The sequence below is a fragment of the Cyrtonyx montezumae genome, unplaced genomic scaffold, assembly GCF_038088225.1.
Source record: "Cyrtonyx montezumae isolate F1298 unplaced genomic scaffold, pur_monq_1.0 scaffold_2, whole genome shotgun sequence".
NCBI classification, from domain to species: domain Eukaryota; kingdom Metazoa; phylum Chordata; class Aves; order Galliformes; family Odontophoridae; genus Cyrtonyx; species Cyrtonyx montezumae.
This window is the reverse complement of record NW_027071936.1, coordinates 23,783,646-23,805,082: the sequence shown is the minus strand read 5'-3', so window position 1 is coordinate 23,805,082 and position 21,437 is coordinate 23,783,646. Positions and strand designations below refer to the sequence as shown.

At 42.2% G+C, this 21,437-nt stretch overlaps 1 protein-coding gene across 2 annotated transcripts in view; it reads right to left on the bottom strand.

The window, feature by feature from the left end:
- The window catches only part of BMP2K (BMP2 inducible kinase), a 59,527-nt gene extending 38,783 nt beyond the window's left edge, over positions 1 to 20,744 (bottom strand). For both annotated transcript variants that reach the window (XM_065736613.1, XM_065736614.1), the window contains exons 1-2: positions 20,517 to 20,744; positions 966 to 1,084 (exon numbers count right to left, since the gene is read on the bottom strand). In XM_065736613.1, the coding sequence (XP_065592685.1) occupies positions 966 to 1,084; positions 20,517 to 20,667 (270 nt within the window). In that variant the 5' untranslated portion in view covers positions 20,668 to 20,744. The remainder of the gene's footprint in view (positions 1 to 965; positions 1,085 to 20,516) is intronic.
- Between the last annotated feature and the right edge of the window lie 693 nt (positions 20,745 to 21,437).

Here is a 21,437-nt window from a genome sequence, read left to right as displayed (position 1 = left end):
TTTGAAGGTAAATTCCCAATCTCAATATTATAAAAGAAGAAATATCTACACTGAAGAAAAGCATCTCATGCTATGAACAAAAAAAACCCTCAACCATAAGTAGCTGGAAGCAAGTCATAACATTTATAGCCTGAACTACTATCAAGTAAAAAACACAGAAGCAACTGAAGATATCCCTAAGAGAAAAAGGCTACAGTAAAAAAACACATCAACTTTGAAGAGCCATTTTGCAAGATACTATTAGGTACATTCGTATTTCATGTCTGACAATACCAGTGTTGTTGTATGCAGTACAGCTTCCGCCCATTTATGTTTAACATACATGAAGCTCTTATGTTCAATGATAACATAGGTGCTATGATTATAACATGTTTAAACTAGAGGCATATGGAAATAAATTACCCTCACAGTATCTGCCAGAAAGCAATATAATTGATTTTCTCTTGCCCTGACATCACAAATCCAAGCGTGTCTGATAAAGCCCTCTGCTTTCTCAGTTTTCTAGTCAGCAGCTCAGAAACAGCAGAACCTGTGATTATGTCATTTTGTTCAAAGTTCTGAGCTACAGCCATATCCGTTACTTCCATATTGGTTAGCAAGACCATGCTTCTGTCCAGCAGAGATAATACTGCCCGTGTAAGGACCAGTAGTATAATTCAATTAGCAGAACTGTGTCCAGCAGAGGGCTCTAGAATCAGTTATCACTACAGTCAGGGAAAAGATTACTTTTTTTTATTGGGAAACAAAATTACTGATCACATTATTGACTGCAAAATTATACTTCCTTTGTAGTTGCTTTAGAAATTAATCACACAGTAGCTCTACACTCAGTATTAGCCTGTGCAAAGCAGTACTGCACATAAAAGTGAAAAGGTGGTCTGAAAGGGATTGTCATTAAAAATAAATTTGATATATGCGTATTATAAATGAACACATTCTCCAGTTACAAATAAGTCATTTCTTACCATAATAGTAATTTCTCTCTTGCATATGTTGAGATCTGGCACATTATTAACATACATTCGTTTGAGCGCACAACGTATCCCACCATGGGTACGCACCAGAAACACAGTTGAGAAGCCACCTGGAAAACAAAACAAAACACAAACACTAGCCAGTGAAGCTGAGTTCTTCTCTTTCTTCTATGACAATGAAAAATGAAGTTTGTGCCAGTCATGGAGTGAGGAGTTAAAAACACTGACAAAATTACTGCAATTTGACAACTGAATCAATTTCACCAACATTAAACATTCTTGACAAAAACAGATGTAAAGTAAGTAACTGAGTATCTTTCATGACTTTCAAGTCACACAGCTTCTCAGCAGAGACTGAAGAAGACTCAACCACATGATGTACACTTAAGCCCACCTCCACGCCCCTCATTATCATTTTTCTTCTCCCTCTTTACTGGTAGAAAAAGAAACATGCAAACAGTAATTATTCACTGAAGCCAAGAGATAGAGTCTGCACAGAAAACACTTCTAAACATTCAGGCAACAAGCCAAAGGAAAAAAAATAAACTAAAGCACCCATACTCTCCTCTTTTATCTGTTTTCAGTTCTGAACTACTGCTCAAGGCCTCCAAGCACATCATCCCAAGGTTCACAGACAGCTTTCCCACAGCTTGAAGAACTCTGCCCCAGGGCAGACCGTGCTTTCCTTATTTAACTGCCATCTGATAGTAAGCCAACTACTGCCGTAAGAACTTCACTCATGCAAGAACTAAGCCATAAAATCAGGACAGAAATATGTGAAGTAAAGGGATTAACTACACTAATAATTAGGTAGCCCACTGAAATGCACGATACACTTCAAGTTTCACAATGTAATGAGCAACCAGCATTCATCAAGCACAGCGTGCCTCTTCTGATACAAGTCTCATGCGCTCGAACTGATGCGAACATTAGAATTTACAGTTGAAAGAGGGAAGTTGTGTTAGGATGTATTCTTTATGTAAAAAACCCTTAAAAATGAACTGCTCATTTAGCTAAATGAGGTATTAATGCTGTCAAAAGAGAGTTGGTGCCAATTGCAATACAGCAACCTAAACTCTACAACTTGCTACACTTCAGCTACAGCTGATTTACACAAGGTACCCTGGAACACTGACACGTGCCCCTGAGTTACTCTAGTTCTAAGGCCAGACCCTGGTGGGCCAAAGCAATCTCACATGGCATCCCACCAGCTTTGGGGATTAAATAATGTGGCATGCATACAATGGTTACTGGAAGATTTTAGCAGCATCCTAAAAAAAAAAAAAAAAAAAAAAAAGACTTGACCAGCAATATAAAGGAATATCCAGGTAAAGCACAAAATTCTGACTATTGGAAGACAATCACTTCTTGTCTTTTCAACCAGCTTTATAGACCCTTAAAACTATTTTGTAGTCAATATTCTCAATACCGAGCAGCAGGACAAGATTGAACGTTGAATTTCACATTCCTTCGGCACCTATTTTCATGCAAACAGATCAGTCACAATTGGGTGAAAAGAGTAGTGAAAAAGCATCAAGATAAGGGTTCTTCTTGCCATTAGGTGGCAATATTAACTAATACTTAAACTCTGAAACAGCCACGAAAGCAGAACTATTCCCTACTTTGCAAAGGAGCAACATGCGACCTTGAAAAGTTTTTTTCCATTAGTAAGTGCTATCTCCACTACAAAATGCCACTGGGCTCTCTGATAAATGGATCAACTCTGAACAAAACTTGAATAGGTCTATAAATATTTATAGGATGTTTGTCATCAGCATTCTAGCAACCTTTACCAAGTGCAACCCTGAACCATTAAGCTTTCAACCTTTTCAATACTTTCTTGTTAAACTTGCCACCAAAAGCATCAAATCAAGCAACAACAGTGTTATAAACACTCAAACTCTCAATAACACCTTGGAGGGGGGGGGGAAAGAGGGGAAGCCAGATAGGCATCCTGGTCAAAAGTTGTATGAAAACAATCAGAAATAACCAGCAGTTGCTTTGCCCCAAGATCCACAAATGGAGTCTGAGCAAAGCTACTTCCATGAGTCAGTCAGCACAGCAGTTGGCATTGTACCAACATTTTTAAAAGCTGGAAAAAGAAGTTATCTAATGTCAGCAAAGACAGAAAATGAACTCAGTTTCTTGTAACGCAATACATAAAAAAAATAAATCAAACATCATTACCATCCTGGATCCTTTCTCAAATTTCAGTTGTTTACTTGCTGCAACGTCAAGTCCCAGCTCCTCAGGATTTCATGGACTCCTCCCAGTCCCCTCACTGACGAGAGGCACCACCAAGTGCCAGGAGTGGTCTCAAGACAAGTGTGCAGTGACCAGCTGACTAGAACAAATTCTTCACCAAGGGGGCAACCAGCAACAGGCTGGCAGTCTTTGAGGTCTTGATAGACAACTTCGATACTTCTGATTTTTAAGAACACTGAAGCTTAACAACCACATTTGAAAACAACTAAAAGAAAAATTCTGCAACAGCTACATCTCCTGGTTGAGAGTTTCTTACTTTTTTCTCTATGCACATTTAAGGTTTCATCAGTCTCAACTTTCTACTTATTTTTCACCTCGCACTCTTGAAACTCCAATCAGGAAACTGTAGTTGCTGGAATTCAAAGTATCTTCTTTGCTTGCTTTGGTAAAGAGTAAGGTTGAAGAATCTTCTGCAATCATTGTAATCTTTCAGACTGGTAACAGTTTCAAGAAGACAAAGAATACCAAGAAAAATAATCCAAACAAATTTTTGTTTATTATAGATATATAGACAATAAAACTAGAAAAAAAAAGATTAATTTAGTTCCAGAGGCAGTTTTCTAGTTAGGATATCAAGCTGTCCTTAATGAAGCTGAAAAACCTGAAGGATAGTTTCTATTTTGAAGCAAATACTGCTCTCAGCCTTACATGACACTGACTTACAAGACGGCCACGTGCCCTTCTATCTACAAGGCTGGATCAACAGACTGAAGTGCAGATGATTTTTTAGTGACCCAACCCAATACAGACATGTAAGCTCTTATCTATCTCTGTACTAAAATGGCAAACCAGCCACAGGTCAATAAGCTTTTTTTTTTTCTTGAATTTCAAATAACCTAACACACAACACATAAGTAATTTAATAATTTAGGTGCATTCATTTGTGTTGTGAATTAACAACTTCTGCCTTAAGCACTACTTGCACCGTCTCACTCTATCACCTGACACCCAATCACTTTGTCTACATACATGCTCTCTAATTTTGGAGCTCATGATCATCTTCATGTCACCAGTACCTACTGAAACCAGGCTGACCCTGTTTCAGTAGAGAAAACTCAGCAGAGATGCCCTTTTTCCAAAGTTACATACCTTCTGGTTCTGCACAGCCTTCTTAGCACTGTAATTTGGAAGCCATATGCACAAACAGGAATCATTTTAGGGGCTATGAATCTACTCAAAATATGGGATATGCACACTCTCCCTCTCAGGTAGCAGCACAAATGCCCTGCAGATAGGCTCTAAGCAAGAAACGTCCCTGCAAGCCCATAACAAACAGCAGCAGTAAGGGCTCACTAAACGCACCAAGTGCATGCTGTGTTAGCAAAAAACATCCTTTGCTGGAAAAAAAAATACAACTAAAACAAACAACAACCTCCATAACCTTCTGAGTTGCAACAACAACATCGAAGCCAGCCTCCAGAAAAACAGGACACAAAACATGAAGAAAACATAACTGCTTCTCTGCAAAAAAAATAAAACCATGACATCATGAGAAGACAGTTATCACTGCCCACATGCACATCCATATACAGCAGTGGGAAAGGTCATTTTTCAGTAAGCATTAAGCAGCATCTAGACTGCTGGCAGAAACCGAAGTAACCCTACCATCCATAAACGAGCCAATGTCAAGAGTCTTTTCCTGCTGCTCAGTTTTGATCACATCTTCTCATAGCATTTAAGAAAAGCACAGCACATTCTTGTACTTCTGTGATCCTGATACACACAAGCCTCTTCTCCATCCTGATTTTTGCTCCCCCTTTGCTCTGTCACAGCGTGCATTCACTGGCATCCTATTAGGATAATAGCATCAATATCCTGACAGCATCAAGAACTGCCTTGTTCAAGCAAGGAGGGAAGTCCTTCCTCTGCAGGAGTACCCCCTTCAGATAGTCAGTACAGATATGATTGTAAAGGCACTCCTGAGTGCACAGAAGACTTAAAGCAAACTAAACAGCACTTTTGTTTACGTAGAGAACAACAGTTAAGTTCTTCAAGATAATAAAATTAACACCTGTTTGTGAGTCAAGCCCTTAAAACAGTGCAGAACTCAAACTTTGGAGATTTTTCTTTCAGATACCAAACACAGTGTGGTTGTCCGAGAAGCTGCATGCTAACAAATTTATCATAAAGCTTTCAGGCCTTACAAAGAATTTTTGCTACAGCACTCTTTTTGCCACAGTCTCTATAGGAGCAGGAAGCCACTGACTGTAATTCCCGAGGAACCTCTGCATGAGGGAATAATGGGACATATCACATAAGCTTTCTGTTTTCCACTGACAGAAGAAATCCTGCAACAGCTGGGATATACCTCACACTCCATGCAGTGCTTGTAGAGAAAAGATCAGAGGTCATGCAGCTTTTGTCATCCCAGTCCATCTTACTAACCCCACTGCAGAGCCAACCTTTGCCCCAAGCCCAGCAGCAGCTACCCAGCTGCTGGGAAGGTGCCACGCTCTGACCTCAGGGGCTGCATGGCTACCAACTGAAGCCATGGCACCTGTGCACGCCCATTTGCTGGGGAGCACTGTGAAGCACCCTTCCTGGTGACTAAGGAAGCATTAGGTGACAGCATTTTTTATGTATAAATAAATAAATTTATATATGCATACTTGTGTATGTATATATGTGCATATATTCCTCGTAAAACATATTCCACAAGTCTCAGCACAAGGCTCTGAGACACAGCTTCAACTGGAAGAGAAGTTGACAGAGGTGGTCTGCAAGCATAAGAGCTCAGCATTCCTAGAACATTCGCAGAGCAGAAGTAGCTCTGCACCCTTAAAATAAACCCCTTCTACACACACATCTTGAGTTCAGCATTTATCCAGTGCATGCAGTCAGTGCATTCAAAGGGACCCACTATAGCAGCTTTCTGCCCTGCCCACATGAATTCCCACTGTGTAACACCCTCTGAATGCCATGGGTAGTTCAGACCAGAAGCACTCCTTTCTCCAAACCACCATCTGCTCTTAAAGCAGCACTACGAAAATAGCAGCCATCAATTACAAACCAAGCAGCACGGGGCAACCCCACAGGACACAACTGCACCCCGTTCACAGCAGATCTGCCGTGCATACCCCAATCCAGTAACTGCACCAATGCCTCCACCTATGAGCAGACGCTCTAGGATTTCTTTTCTCTGCAGTCCAACTGTAAAATAACACTTACACCAGACACGCACAGGCAATAAACCAGAATAAAAGAATCTGGTTTCTCTTTTTCCAGGAAGAACACAGATACACAACAAAGCAATGAGCCACACACACAAAGAACTTCACTTTTTACCCACTGAAAACAAAGAGTTGAACTGATAGTGTGCAGTCACAACGTAAAACCCACACACAGTGACTCTAACAGGTGCTTTTTCCCCTAATCATCAAGCAGCAACAAAGCCTTATCCTCAGCAAAGTTCTCACACTCAGATTTCACACCATTTCTACTTTCTCTTTAGAGCAAGTACCAAAGGCCTGACACCAAGTGTGACGCATCAGCAAACTGCTCAGAAATAACAGAATCAAGCCCTCGCAGGGGGACAACAGGGAGCAGGCAAGAAAGCAAAGGGGTGGAAGGCAGAGGAACGAGAAAAAGAGCAGTCCCAGATTAGGTTTAAAAGAAGAAAGATTGCAAAGAAGTATTCCTAAGGCTGGACAATGGGCTTTTGAACAATTTCTTCCCACGAGAGAAATTACAGCTTAATAAAAAAAGCCTCAATTGGAGTGCTTAACCACCACCTCTGCTAATACTGCCTTCACTCCCGCCTTGCAAGACTGAGTTAGTCCCAAGATGGACTACTGCAACTTAGCGCAGGCTAAGTTCTGAAAACCCTCTCCCCCGTAAAACTTTCTCTCCCTCTTCCATCAGGAAACATCCTTCTCTCAAGGAAAAATCCTTTAAGCAAAATGAGTCAGAGACAAGCATGTGTTTGTGTGTGAGCAAGCAGCTATTAATTGGTCTGTTAATAGGCAGCCTCCACAGAACTCAGTGGATGTCATTTTTCTTGCTACAGTTGGCAGTGTGACTGTTTTGTGAGAGCTTCCCATACACAAAAAGACTCTCTAGATATTTACTCTGTCAACCCAGCATTAAAACTCTTACAGTTTAATGAGGTGATGCAGACTTCAGAATAATCCTTTTCTACATGGAGCAAACTTGCACTAGTTAGCTGCAGTCCCACAGCTCTCTGCTGGCTCGTCAACAACATTTGCTACAGACAACTTCCAAATTTAAGCGTAACATCCAAGTTCTAGATTTTAGCACATTTCATCTGACGGCTGACTGAGATACTTCCAGCTTTGATCTAGCCTACAGCAAAGGAACAAAGCTCAGTGTTCTGCATTAAAGATGATCATGCTGCTCTACCGTGATGCTTCTCAGAGCATCCAGGTGACTTGCCAGCCACCGCTGATTCCTTTAATGAGGGCACAGATTTTGTGCTGACTTCTGACTGCCTCTGCTATTTTTCCATAGAAACAAAGGAAAGAAGAGAAAACAATCTCCTAATGCAGATGATTTTGTAAATTATTTTAATTCAACACAGCTCCCAGAATAGAAGCACTTGCATTTTCTGTGATACGCTGCCAAGCTTCAGGGAGATGAAACTATACCATGTAGCTCACTAAACTTAAGTTCAAAGAAAAAATAAAAATAAGGCAAGTATTGGTATTTCACATGACACCTTGTTCACCCACAACAGAACACTGTATTAGGGTAAACTCATTGTCCTGTCTATCTCTTTCATTAAACAAAATAAGGAAAGCTTCTCCACATCTCAATCCTGAATCAAGCTGTCTGAGAATTAGTCACAGCCACTCAGTTGCTTTGTAATACTATCTTATCAACACCTCTTCCTATTCACTGAAAGGAAAATCTAATACATTTAGACTATATTTAACAGACGCTCATTTGTGAAGTCAACTAACATTTATTCTCTTAGTAAGTATGAGAACACGACCAGGAGACCACCAACAGTGCAGTTAATTGATAGTGCAGATCAGAACACGAACTTATTTTCAGCTTCAGATTCTGAAATCACACTGACAGTACTCAATGGGTCCATTATCTATAGTAACAGAAACTGAATGCAGGAAATAATAGGATAAGAATGGCAACAAGTCACAATCCACTGAGCTACATTCATTGCAGAAGTCAGCTCTTAAAGCTCCAGAGATGCACCTTCGTGCAGGCACTTGAAACATCATTTTTATCAAAACCTAATGCAAGCTAGACATAACAAAGGTCAGAGTTCTATAGGGGTTCATTCTTCCTTTTCCCTCCCTCTCCTTGGAAAAGGTCAAGAGCTTTCCTCTCACAGAAACAATCCATGCTTTTAACGTTTCAAGAGACTAATCCAGACTGCTCCCAGCTCTGATGGGCAACAGGAAAATCTTCAACATGAAGTTAGTTCAGGTGGTTTTGTGTATGAAGACCGCACAACAGTTGGTTAGGTGTTCAAAGAGCTGCCTTCCAGACAGGGAACAATGCTATTCTCAAGTGATGCACAAATCTTCAGGTCATTCTTACATTTAAGATCTACAGTAACCCAATCACTCTGTCTTCTCTCCTCAAAGCCTTTCCTGCTTCAAGCATGGACTTTTCGTATATGTCAGGATACTTAAATAAGCATGTTTTCCCTTTACAGAGCAGGTTAGCGTTTCTAAAGTGAACATACACAAGCCTATTATGGTTTGTCAAGTACTGTTGCTGAATTTCTCATCCACAGTGCACTGCATTACTCAATTGCTTCCTTTACTTGCTGTGCACTTCAGAATCTCCCTAGCTGATGCAAACCAGCTCTGGAGTAAAAACTGCAAGTTCAAGCAACAACATCACCATTTCTGAAGCCAAGGAACACTTGTCACCAGTGACAACTGTTTGCAGGAGCAAAAAAAGATTTCTTCCCAAGAGACAAAACTTCTCATCAAAACCTCCCTTTCCAAACAGTAAGCTTAAAGCACAAACTCACACAACAGAACCCTATTAAACAAACCCGAGCTGTGTTTCATTTGTTCAAGGTCAAGACTGTTGACTAAACATTTCTATGCGTGATTATGCCAACTGTGTAACTTAAGACAGAAGAATTAATTAAATTCCTTTTCATGGTGCCATTAAGCCTCATGACTCTCAAACCTTACTAGGCTAGATGTTATACTATTCAATGATGTCCTATTATTCAAGATGCAAGTGAGGAGATGCTTTCAGACAGGATGTGCTTCCTGTTCAACTTTTCACAACAAAGCTGCTGAAAGTCTCCAAGACACTGACTAAAAAGCCTATAGCCAACATCTGGTAGCACAAGAAATATTACTTCGAACAGCACTCATCTCTCACACAAATGGGCAGGCTATTTCCTCATCTCTCCTGACCAGTGAATTTCATCACCGATTTTCTTTTTAATTTGTTTTGAATTCCAAAACTGTAAACAAGTGGACAAATAAAGTGCAGGTACCAAATGTTTAAATTAGTGGATAAAGATGCATTGAACTCACAGCACACAGCCACCACAGCTGTTCTGGAACCAAACTCTACTTCCATACCAAATGGTTAACATACAAGAAGCCCCTCTCCAACCAATCCCCATTTGCTCTGTAGCATATCTTCCGTTTTCCTTGAAATCCTTATTTTAACTGTGATTTAAATATGGGAGCAGAAGAATCCAAAGCAAGCTAAGTCAGCAAAACGATCCATTACCCTGCAGATGAATAACTCACCCACTGAATATCATAAACTGACAGTGAAACAAGGCAGAGCATAAGGTTTCCAGATTCAGGAAAATGTCATTTTATGGCCTTTTGGAGAAGTACCACCTTCTGCTGCATCAGAAACCAAAGTGTCACAAGCAGAAAGTAAGCACTAAAAGCATATCAGACCCGGGCAGATGTCACATGAAGATTCTCTGGTTTACAGGTTTTTTTTTTGTTTTTTGTTTTAATGGCACTGTAAGCACACCAAAGCATCACAATGAAACTCAGACCTCTTCATTGCTGGAGGACCCTAACATTGAGTCCTGTACCATTTTTACATCTCACTGTACCAGACAGTTACTCCATAAAATTCTGTTACACCTAGATATTCAAATATGAGTATTTAAAGCTATAAGGATTTCTCATTCTGTCTTCTACAGTTGTCTACAAATACCAGTGAGCATTTCAACTCTCAGCAACAGATATAGTTCTACCTGGACCACAGAGGACAGGGGACCAATAAACAGAAACACGTCTGAGTTGCTCCCTGCTTACACCAGTAAATGGGACTCTGAAGTATTTTAAGACATGGTTCTCCTTGGCACCTTAATGCTCTATCTGTACGTGCTGTATTCTTGAGAATACCCTCACAGGCACACCAGACATCTGTATTATTAAGACTTATCTCAATTATCTTACTTCATGCTCAGGATTCATTCTCTAACAACACTTTCAGACCTCCAGTGTGACACATGATAATTTAGACAGAAGCACTGAAACTTCCAAGGAGTGCGAGCAGCTGGAACACTTTACCTAAGCAGCAATGGCAAGATAAGTCTAACAAACAAGAGTTAAAATCACCAAAAGCATTAAACGTTTTAAGAGAATGGCAGTCAACAGCAGTAACTCCAAACAAGGCAGTTATTCACGGTGCACAGAAGACTCTAGGTTAATCCCTGAAAGTGAGAACGCTGTGACCAATCTACTGCCTACGCCCAAAGATACCTTCAACACAGATCTCCTCTTATGGATGTAGCTATGTAATCCAGCATCAGTTTAATAACACAGCAAGCCAAAACAACAAAACAAAACAGTCTGCCTGCTGAAGACAATTAAATGGCATACCTCAAGAAAGCACAATGCTGGGAAAGGTAGTACTTCGAATTCAAATGAAGATTTGAAGAACTTGACCAAATTAGATGCAGCACGCAGTGTTTCGTTTTGATGTGTGTTTGCGTGGTTACATTGTTTTTACAACTGCCTTAATCATAATAATAATAAAATAATTCTGTCTTCAGCAGCTTAAGGGCCTCCTGGATATCTCATTCAGAGAATAAATGATCTCCCTGATGTTTCATGAATTCTTGCGAAGCCAAGCAACTCTACATAAGCAATAACTGACCTGATCTTCTGTATCTAGCACAGCAGCCTGGTCAGTAGTGAAACCTCCTGTTTACATCACTGCAATCCAACAAGTACTTGGCTCTGTGACTTCTTAAACAGCTCAGGCCAAGTCAGTGCACATCTAGCAGCTTCTAACTTGTTTGTCCACAGCTTGTCTTTCCAAAAAAGCACTGCTTTAGTACAGCTTCACTCAAGTCCTTTAGTAATTAACTAAAATCTAAAAACATGGTTTAGCAACAGGCTTTTTAAGTAGCAGCACATGCAACTTTTCATCCTAAGCTAAAACATAACAACATGCTATATTTATCAATGATTTTTAGAGCTCTTCTTCTGTACAAAAAACAGCAAAATGCTGCAACAATAGCAATTCATTAGACAAAATGCACAGACAAATCACAGTCTAAACAAGGAACAAACAGAGCAGACGAGGTCAATACAATAATTAAAGAACCACATCGTTCCAGTATGTGATAGCAGCAATAAGGAAGAAACCATTTCAGAGACAGGAAGTTCCTAACTCTGCCCTTATTTCTCGTTCAGACTTGTGTGACTGTGGGCAAATCCCCTCACCTTCCTTTGTTCCTCCACCTACAGGATAATGATTTCCCCTAAGGGGATGTGATGTTCCTCTGATCAATACCAACTTTGACACCTCATGAAAAACAAGACAAAGAAAAGACAGAGCTGTTCCCTCTCATAATCATTTCTTCAGTATTTCTACCATTTACATCAGGAGAGGCAAGGCAAACATGACAAGAACTAAGGTCAAAAAAAGTTTTACAGAGAGAATACAGGAAGATAACCAGCTTTCAGTTCCTCAACATAGCCTTGGTGTTTTGTAACATCTGTGTTGATGTTGCTCAGGAACAAAGCAGCAGTAAACGCAAAATGTCATTTGCTATTCAAAACAGAAGAAATATTTCCCACATCACTAAATCAAATCCCTAAGATCACGTCTATTTCCTTTCATTCCAGTTTGTAACTGTGCATTTTCCCTCAACTTGCTTCTAGCTTGAGAGCATGGTTCTCAAGCATATCTAAGATGTCCCACTGCTACCAGCGCAAACTATCCAACCTGGACAACCAAATGCATGGAAAGCATAAGCATTAATCAGATGAGAGGAGGGGAAGGGTTCCCATCTTCATAACCAACAGACAATCAAGAAACCAAAAATCGATTCCCAAGACCACCAGCAGAACAGGAAGGGGACTTAATCTTCCTTCCTTGTATATAGCTAGAAAATGATGAGAAAAAAAAAAACAGAACCCGCACCATACTGGAAAGGAAAATAAAAGACAAAGACATCTCTGCTGCAGCAGAAAGACACACCAGGGATGACACCATCTGTGGCAGAGAAGCATTGCTGCTCGGTATCACTGCGATCTGGAAACCGAACTCAAACTTTTCAGGTTAAGGTATTAGAAGTAGGCAAACATTTCAGGAAGCAGCTGTTCATCTGAGATATTAACAGCTTCTAAGCTAAACCTATAAAAACACTTGAGGAGAAACTTTCCAAAACAGACGCCATTAAACCCAGCAATTTCTTAGGAAAAAGACAACATCCTAAGCAAGTAGGTGACCAACTGTGTCTATGTCTCCAATTAGCCTCAAATGCAAAATAAAACGTTTACTAGAACCACTTGTAATCTGACACACTTACAACTGCACACTTTGGCAGGCACAGAGCATTCACAGTGTCAGTTAACACAGCACTGATGACAGCTGCAACTCCTTTGACTTACACTAACCTACTTATCTCAAGTCTTATGGAGGCAGAAAATAGCTACAATAAAATCAATATAGCCCAAGGTTAAGAAATTAAGCACTTTCAAGAATGAAGACTTAAAAACAATGCCATGAAACAAGAGACAAGAAATACAACCTCGACGATTATGCAAAATATTTTCCCCTCTCAACCTGTACTGCAATTTATTTAGCCAAAAATGAGACGCTCACCTGACACTGTGTGCACACAGCTACAGCTAAAACACACACCTACAACTAGGAAAACACCGAAGTCCACACAATTAACACCTGTATTTGTTAAAGCATGCTCACATTGCTCCCAGATGCAGAAGGACAGGGAGACTAATTAAGCAGCTAGGTAGGGACCCAGACTCCGGTGTTTACTTCTCCAAGCACAGGAAAGATGTACAAGTACTTCCAGAGGGATAACGTACCAGTTAATGATTTACAACACTGAAAACCCAAACAAATAAGCACGTCTTCTCCAGAGTCACTAGTTTCTACTGAACATCCACCTGAAAGTTAATTTTGCTTCTATCAGCTAACAAAGTTTTGCTATTCTACGTTGACACACAAAATACTCACATCTAAACCAGAAAGCCATGAGATGAACCAATAAAAAAAAATCACACCCAAAATAAGACCATACTCTTTTTAAAAGAGATATCAAGGCTTTTAACAGATTAAGGTATATTCCCTATTATTTCATGCTGCATTATCCCTCAAGGCTGTCCAGGAGTTTTACATTAGAAAAAGACCTGCACATATACACCTCTATTACAGCTACTGTAATATTAGCCTGTTTTACCAAAACTCATACACAAGGAAAAAGAACAAGTAGATGGCACCCTCATTTGTTTGATCCGCCTGCCAACATCAGGCAAAGGAAAGATGGCTTCAGACTGCATTGTATTAATGTGATACTGCTCCAATCAAGTCGCTTCATTGTATGACAATCTCACTCTTGGCCACTCTCCCAACAACTTAGCTCAGAACTATCAGATTCCAAGCTACTTGCTCAGAGTTTAACTACTGCTGGGCCCCTAGAAGTTAATCCGATAATTTCATTGAAAAAGGAACAACTGGGGGGTTGGACTCGGTGATCTCCTGAGGCCCCTTCCATCCCCTATGATTCTATGAACTATCTGCAGCCCAAAGAGGTATTACACCGCATGCTCATGTGCAGTGAAGTGCAGGAATGACTGTCCTTAGACAAAGACCAACGTGACAATTGGAAGAGCAGGGCATTATACCACATGCCTAAGAGCCAAATCAGCTCTTGGTCGTACAATAGACACCACTGTCAGATTACAATTAAACTGTTCTGCCAATTTCTCTAACTACATGAAGCAGCTGTGGAGAGTGGGTGAGCAACAGCAAAGTCCTGATGTTGTAAATCAGCTACTTGGTACTGTGAGAATGGCATTTCTCCTTGAGTACATCAAGGTAGCGCACTCAGTAGCATGCAAGCTTCCTGTGTACACATCACTGCAACTCAGGTTAAAAGCACTCTGTGCACTATGCTACACGAAACAGTATTTTCACTTGCACACTCATGTAAGACAAGGATCATGTGCTAATATCTGAAGACACCTCAGGTTTGGGCTGTTATTACACGGAACACACTGACAAACTGTAAGAAGCAAAACAACACTCTACTTGCAGGTTACGTGCCTGCATTAGGCTTGAAAACACTGAAGATAAATCCCAAGCACTAAAGCATAACCCCCCTATTTCCATTACTTAAGAACTCTTTTCAGCTTATCACACCCTGCCATTCTGAAATCATGTTTGAAATAAGGCAGTCATGCTTACTTCTGGGGCTGCTTCACAGAATCACTGAGGTTGAAAAAGACCTCTAAGACCATCTAGTCCAACTGTCCACCTGCCACAGTAGGCTGACCCCTGCCTCACCACAACCTCTTTTCAGGCAGTTGTAGAGTGCAATAAGGCCTCCCCGAGTCTCCTCCAGTCTAAACAATCCCAGTTCCCTCAGCTGCTCCCCACTACGTTTGTGCTCCAGACCCCTCACCAGCTTCAATGCCTTTCTTTTGGACGCTCTCCAGGGCCTCAGTGTCTTTCATGAAGCAAGGGGCCCAAAACTGAATACAGTACTCAAGGTGCTGTTTCACCAGTGCCTAGCACAGGGGAACGATCACCTCCCTGCTCCTGCTGGCAACACTATTTCTGATACAAGCCAGGATGCCATTGGCCTTCTTGGCCACCTGGGCACATGGCTGGTTCACGTTCAGATGAGCATCAACCAATACCCCCAGGTCCATTTCTTCTATACAGTCTTCCAGCCACTCTACCCCAAGCTCCAAGCACTGCCTGAGGTTGCTGTGACCAAAGTGCAGGACCCAGCGCTTGGTCTTGCTGAACTTCATCCCACTGGCCTCAGCCCATCAATCCAGACTGTCCAGATCTCTCAGTAGGGTCCCACTACCCTCAGGGACATCGTTACTGCCAACTTGGCGTCATCCGCAAACTTAACTGTAGGCGCGCTCGATGACCTCGTCCAGGCCATCAATAAAGATAACGAACAGGACAGGCCCCAGTACCGACCACTGGAGAACACCATTCATGACTGATGTCATAGCTGTGCATGCTTTTCTACGCACTCAGTCAAAATCAAAGTCAGAAAGTCCTTATGCTACTTTTTTCCTCCCCCCATACCTTCCAAACTTAAACAAGTTATATCTGCTGCTCAAATATTAGCAAAGCAGAGCTGTGCTTGAGACAGAATGAGAAACAGGCACAACCTTTAAGATCATGTGTAAGCACAGATTCAGTAATGTTATACCCTGAAAACTCGACACCACCAATCCCAACTCAAAATCCACAAGTAATATTTCCAGACAACCTTCCAGCTTCTGATCTATCCCAGCAACTGACCTGGATTCCTACTGAAAACTAAATAGCAGTTACTGCAGAAAGTGGCTGTGCTCCATTAACACTAAACCTATGAAGAAAGACAGTAATCAAAAGGTTGAGCTTGCTGTATGAGAGATCACCATACCAGAGCCATAACAGTGACACTGCAACAGCTACATTCATCACATTGGAGATTAAGCTGCATCTTGCACACTGCAGAATCAGGATCTCTAAGTTAAATGCAGTATGGGGTATGGACCAACTTAATCACTTTCAAGTACTCAAGTTAACAGATCATTACAAGAGCACTCCTCCCTGCAGAGCAAACAGAGATGTCAAATGCTCATGAGAGAAAGCAGTGGATGCTGTTCACTGGCACACTTAAGAATCCACAGCAGCTTCCTCAACTGCAAATTCCCTACATATCTAACCACAAAAAAACCCCTAAAAATCTGCGTATGAAAGCTTCAGTGAAACAGGACTTGAACGAACAGAAGGGCAGGAGAAACTTCTGCATGTCAGAAAGTTGGTCTATTTGAACTAGCAGTTTAAATGCAATTGCTAATATGCCTAAGACAGAGAAACTTTCAAGGTGATCCTAATTCTGAGGAGAAATTTGGAAAGCTTAGCGTGTCTCCTTCCTGGACATGACACAATTCTGACCACAGTTCTGATGACAGTTACATCTTAAGATTCCCCTTCCTCCTCAGGGAAATAAAAACACATCCAAGAAAATATATTTGTCAGCATAAAAAGAAAACGAAACAAGACCAACAGCATGACAACCTACAAAAGCAGAGCACATGACCTCGAAGAGCAGAATGTGCACTCCTCACTAAAGCAGCTTTAGGACTGTTTGGACAGTATAAAAATGAAAGATCAACTAAATAATGCATGTCATCAAGTATGTGCACACTCAGATTAAGCGGAACGATCCAGCTCACAGACACTAGTCATTTAACTATCATATTAAAAAAAGAAATGAAGCAAACATTTTATGTAATACAAACACATGCTAACTTAAAAGCAATACCATTTGAGATGCTTTTGTCCCCAAGCTTCTTTGGCCCCAGATATAGTCATTCACAGAAAAACAGTACTCTGAGAACTGGGAACCAACTGCACAAGCTATTAACCAGTGTCTCCATAGCAAGTCACAAATGCTCCACACCTCCACGAGCTTACTGGTGGGATAGTCAGAGGGGAAAAAAGCATTTAGACCTCATGATGAGAGTTCTCTTGCTTCCTGCAAAAACCATCAGCAGACTCCTTCCCCAGAACTGAGGTTTTCAGTAAGTTATCCCCCTCTTGCATTCAAAGTACACAAGCATATTCTTCATCCCTAACTAGGGTCACAGGCAAATAGTATCTACTGGATGATCCTGAGAAATCCACTTCACAGCAGCTTACCCACAGCCAGATTAGCCTTCCCAGTTCACGACCATAATAACTTATTGTTGTTTTAGAGCACCACTTCTTACAGCCTAGGGTTCTTCAACTGAAGACTGCTCCAGGCCCACCAGTGCCAGCCCACTATACAAGCTTACAACCACTTACCAGCAGCACTATTCTTCTTTCACAAAGTAACAGTATTTTCCAGATGCAAGTTCCAAACCTTCAACTGCTTCGAAAAAGTATGAACTCCAGATGGACTAAGTTGGACCAATCCTTTCCCTTCTTTCAGCAGGGGACTAAGACCCAGCTCGCTGGCTTGAAGAGCTTCTGCTTAAAGAACAAGGACAGGCATGGATTCCTGCCTCATTCTGTAGTAACTCCAAAGGAACAAACATTTTGTAGCCTAAAAGGGGCTAGCATCTGACACGAAATTAACCCGTTTTGCTGTTGGACTAGATAAATACAGCTTTATTAAGAAATCACAAAGTGGACAGATACAACACTTGCTGTCCCAAGCAACAGGAGAACAACCAGCCTGAAGGAGTCATTAAAACAGTTGCTCTTTTGAAACATCAGTTCAAGGCATGCAAGGTACTGAATGGCAGATTATTAGCTGTACCACAGAAGATGAAAAACAAAAGACACAAACCCCAAACACAGCCAAAACCAAAAGAAAACACTACACAGCAGCTTTATTTTTTAAGACAATTACATACACCCCATGACTGCCCTGATCAATTCGAAATAGGAAATACAAAGGAAGCAGTATAGTGAGCATCTTTCTGTGCTTTCAAACTAAGCCTGTTTTAGGCTACTGCACACCATCCCTCCCTCCTTCCTCCTAATTTCTTTTTTTTTTTTTAAACATCCCAAAGTGGCTTTCCCTGCTTTACCTGCACTCAGTGAAAAAACACCAACACACTAAATTTGCACAGAATGCTTACCATGCCCATCTCTGCCTGCTAAATCTAAAGGCACGAAGACAGGCTCAAACCTGGAAAAAGTTTTATTTCCTCTGTTTCAACACAACACCAAGATCTCCCAAATAATCAGGGCAATAATAGAACGGAATTCTAATTTCAAAATACTTTCCAACGCTTACCCTTACAGTCTCCAGGAAGATTAGCTTCACTGTTTTTCTTAAATATATTTCTGAACAGCAAGTTGAGGCAAAAAATGAAGTAGTATCACACCCTAACGTTGAAGCCACAACCTTCTACCTCCTTCTTACATAAATCAAAAATATTTTGGCAAGTTCCTTGCTTTTATTTTCCTTTTCACTGTTCACAACATTTACTGTTTTGCATTTGACATTTGAGATGGATTTGAAATGATGTTTCATAGTTTCCACATTCAGTTTGCTGCAGCTGCTGTGCTAGAAAGCCTTTTTCAGTATGAGAGCTACCCCGTAACTAACTTTAGTGTTGCCAGTACATCATCCAAACCTTTGAAAAGACAGACTTCTCCATATTTGCATCAGATCTAATTTTCCAAAGTTCTGCTTCACTGCATGCACTCTTGTGCAACAAAAAGATCCAGGCCTTCGCTCTGAGTGCATCACACTTCCTGTGTAGATCTACCATCCTTCTCTGCTTCTGCCTCATGCTTCGCAACGATGAGCAACTCACTTCCCCCATCAAAGCTCAACCCAAAACGAAAGGGGAAAAACAATCTCTGAATAACCTATCTCAAAACCAAATAACTCCATCTAACAACATACTGAGCTCAGGGTTACTGAAGGCTAGACGTATTCAGAAAAGAGACAAGTTAAACATGAGAGAAACAAGATCCTACTAAGCACAGCTCTTGGGCCTTTATACCTATTTCACTATTTAAGTTTGCAGTGCTTTAGACAGCACTATATAAACTACTTTTGCAAGAGAACTATGTCATAATGCTACGTGGCCTTGCTTCTAAAACACTGCAATAAAAAAGATTACAGGAGTGTTTTGCGGGTAACACCTGTACCAACAAAGGAAATATAACAAGAGTTAAAATCAGTACAGCCTAACAATGAACGTAGTTATGACTCGAGCCCTTTGGCACTGCTTCTGCCACTTGTTCTAGTTACAGGAAGCCTTTATCACTTAGAAAGTTAGGTCTTGGTTTTCCAAGTCAATTCAGAAGCAAAGTTAGGAACGTGTGGGGGTGAACACTTGGAATCCAGCAGACACATCATGCCATTAATCCTAACAGCTAGCAAAAGGACTTGTCCATACCACAGAATGTTGCCATGCATCTATATTGAAAGAGGCTCGTTAAGTTGGTTAAAAGTCATTAGTGTATTAAACAATACCTCTTGTTACATGATCTAAATAAAATAAATCTAAATAAATCTCTTAAACTCACTCATAAATAGTATTTTACCAGCACTGAATAATCGGACCTACCTGACAAGACCAAGCAGCTCAATAGAACAGGGTTTCCATAGAATAAAACCAGTAACTCACAGAGGGATTGGAGGAAAAAATGTGGTTGTTCTTGCCCCAACGGAGAGGGGATTGTTAAGCAGGATTTATATTAACAGGGGACTTTAATATTACCAATACATCATCTGACAACAATTACTAGTCATTCTTACCTCACCACAGGAAAACATGAGTGTCAGGAAGTAACTCCCAGGTAAAAGGAAACTTTTCATTCATGAGCTGCTGCAATGTGCCAGGAAGAGCGGGGCTGAACGGAGAGCTCACAGCGAGAGTCCCACCATTCCCCAGCACGCACTTCTGCCCCAGCCGCTCGCTCTGTGGCTTCTTGGCCACGACCTTACCCGTGCACTTACAACAGCCACCTGCACTCCTTGCTCTGAAGCCCTTTGGGGTTTAATAGCTCCGGCTTTGAAGCCTTCTCACGAGATGCAACAGACCGACGCAGCCCTGACCCTTAGCTCTCCCCCGCTTTTAGGGGAAGCAAGCTGTAAAACCCTTGCTAATTCTGCTCTCAGAAGAAGGAAGCGCACTCGCACAACTCCCCGCTGTTTCAACGCGTGCTCACCGCAAGCTACAGGAAAACCAAGAAAACTTGCATTAAAACGCAGAGCCCAACAAAGCTGCGTGCAACCCTGCAGCTGCACGCCTCGGGCTCCACCGCCCTGCAGCATGACAGCGGGGCCTGCAGCGGGGCCCACCGCAGCTAAACGAGCACCTCGCTGCCCCCCGGCCCCGGTTCTAGCGTTACCCTCGGCCAGCAGCTCCTCGGCGGTGACCTGGTGCCGTCCGACGGCGAACACCCGGCCCAGGGCGGCCGCACCGCCCGCTCCTCCGGCTCCGCCGCCCGCTCCGCCGCCGCCGCTCCCCTCGGCCTTGGGCATGCGGGAGAACTTCTTCATGGCGAGCGGGGCCCCGAGGCGGCCGGAGATGACGGGGGGGGTGCCCGCTATCACATGCCGCCGCTGCCTCTGCCCGCCGCGGGGTTGAAGGGGAGGAGCCGGGGAGCCGCGGAGGCACTGCCCCGCACCGCGCCTCGGGGGAGGGAGCGAAGGGCGCCGCAGCGCGCAGGCGCAAACCCGCCCCCAGCAGGCATGCGCGCGGCCGGAAGTGACGCTGTCAGCATCGAGAGGCACGTGGAGCGCGGGTGGGCGGGGCCGAGCAGCGCGTGTGGGGCGCGTGTGGGGCGCGTGTGGGGCGCGTGTGGGGCGGTGTGTCCGTCCGTCCTGACGGCCGTGGGTGGCTGAGTGCTGTGTGGCGGCTGCACTGTGCTTCTCGTAGGAGGAATGGCTGGAAGAAAGGGGCGACGGGCAATGGGTCTCCACCCACGAGTGGCCGAAGCAGCAAGCAGCATTTAGTGGCTGAAAAGGTGTGGTGAAAATACACGTCTGGAGATGAAAGCAACAGCTTTCTGTGACTTCTCCATAGACAGTGAGGGAGGAAAACTGGAATTTCACCAACACAAGTGGAATTTTGAGGAAGCGCTTTATAGAAAAACAGCTTCTGTTCCATAGGAAGCATGGCCACCAGCAGCAATGTTTTGTCACCGTTCCCTAAAACAGCTTTGGGGAAGTGCTCCTTGCCCAATAACTTGACTTAAGTTTCCAGTTCAAGTTCAGACTGAAACCAGATGTCAAATGATCTGATGTGGTTTTCATACTGGAACAGTGTC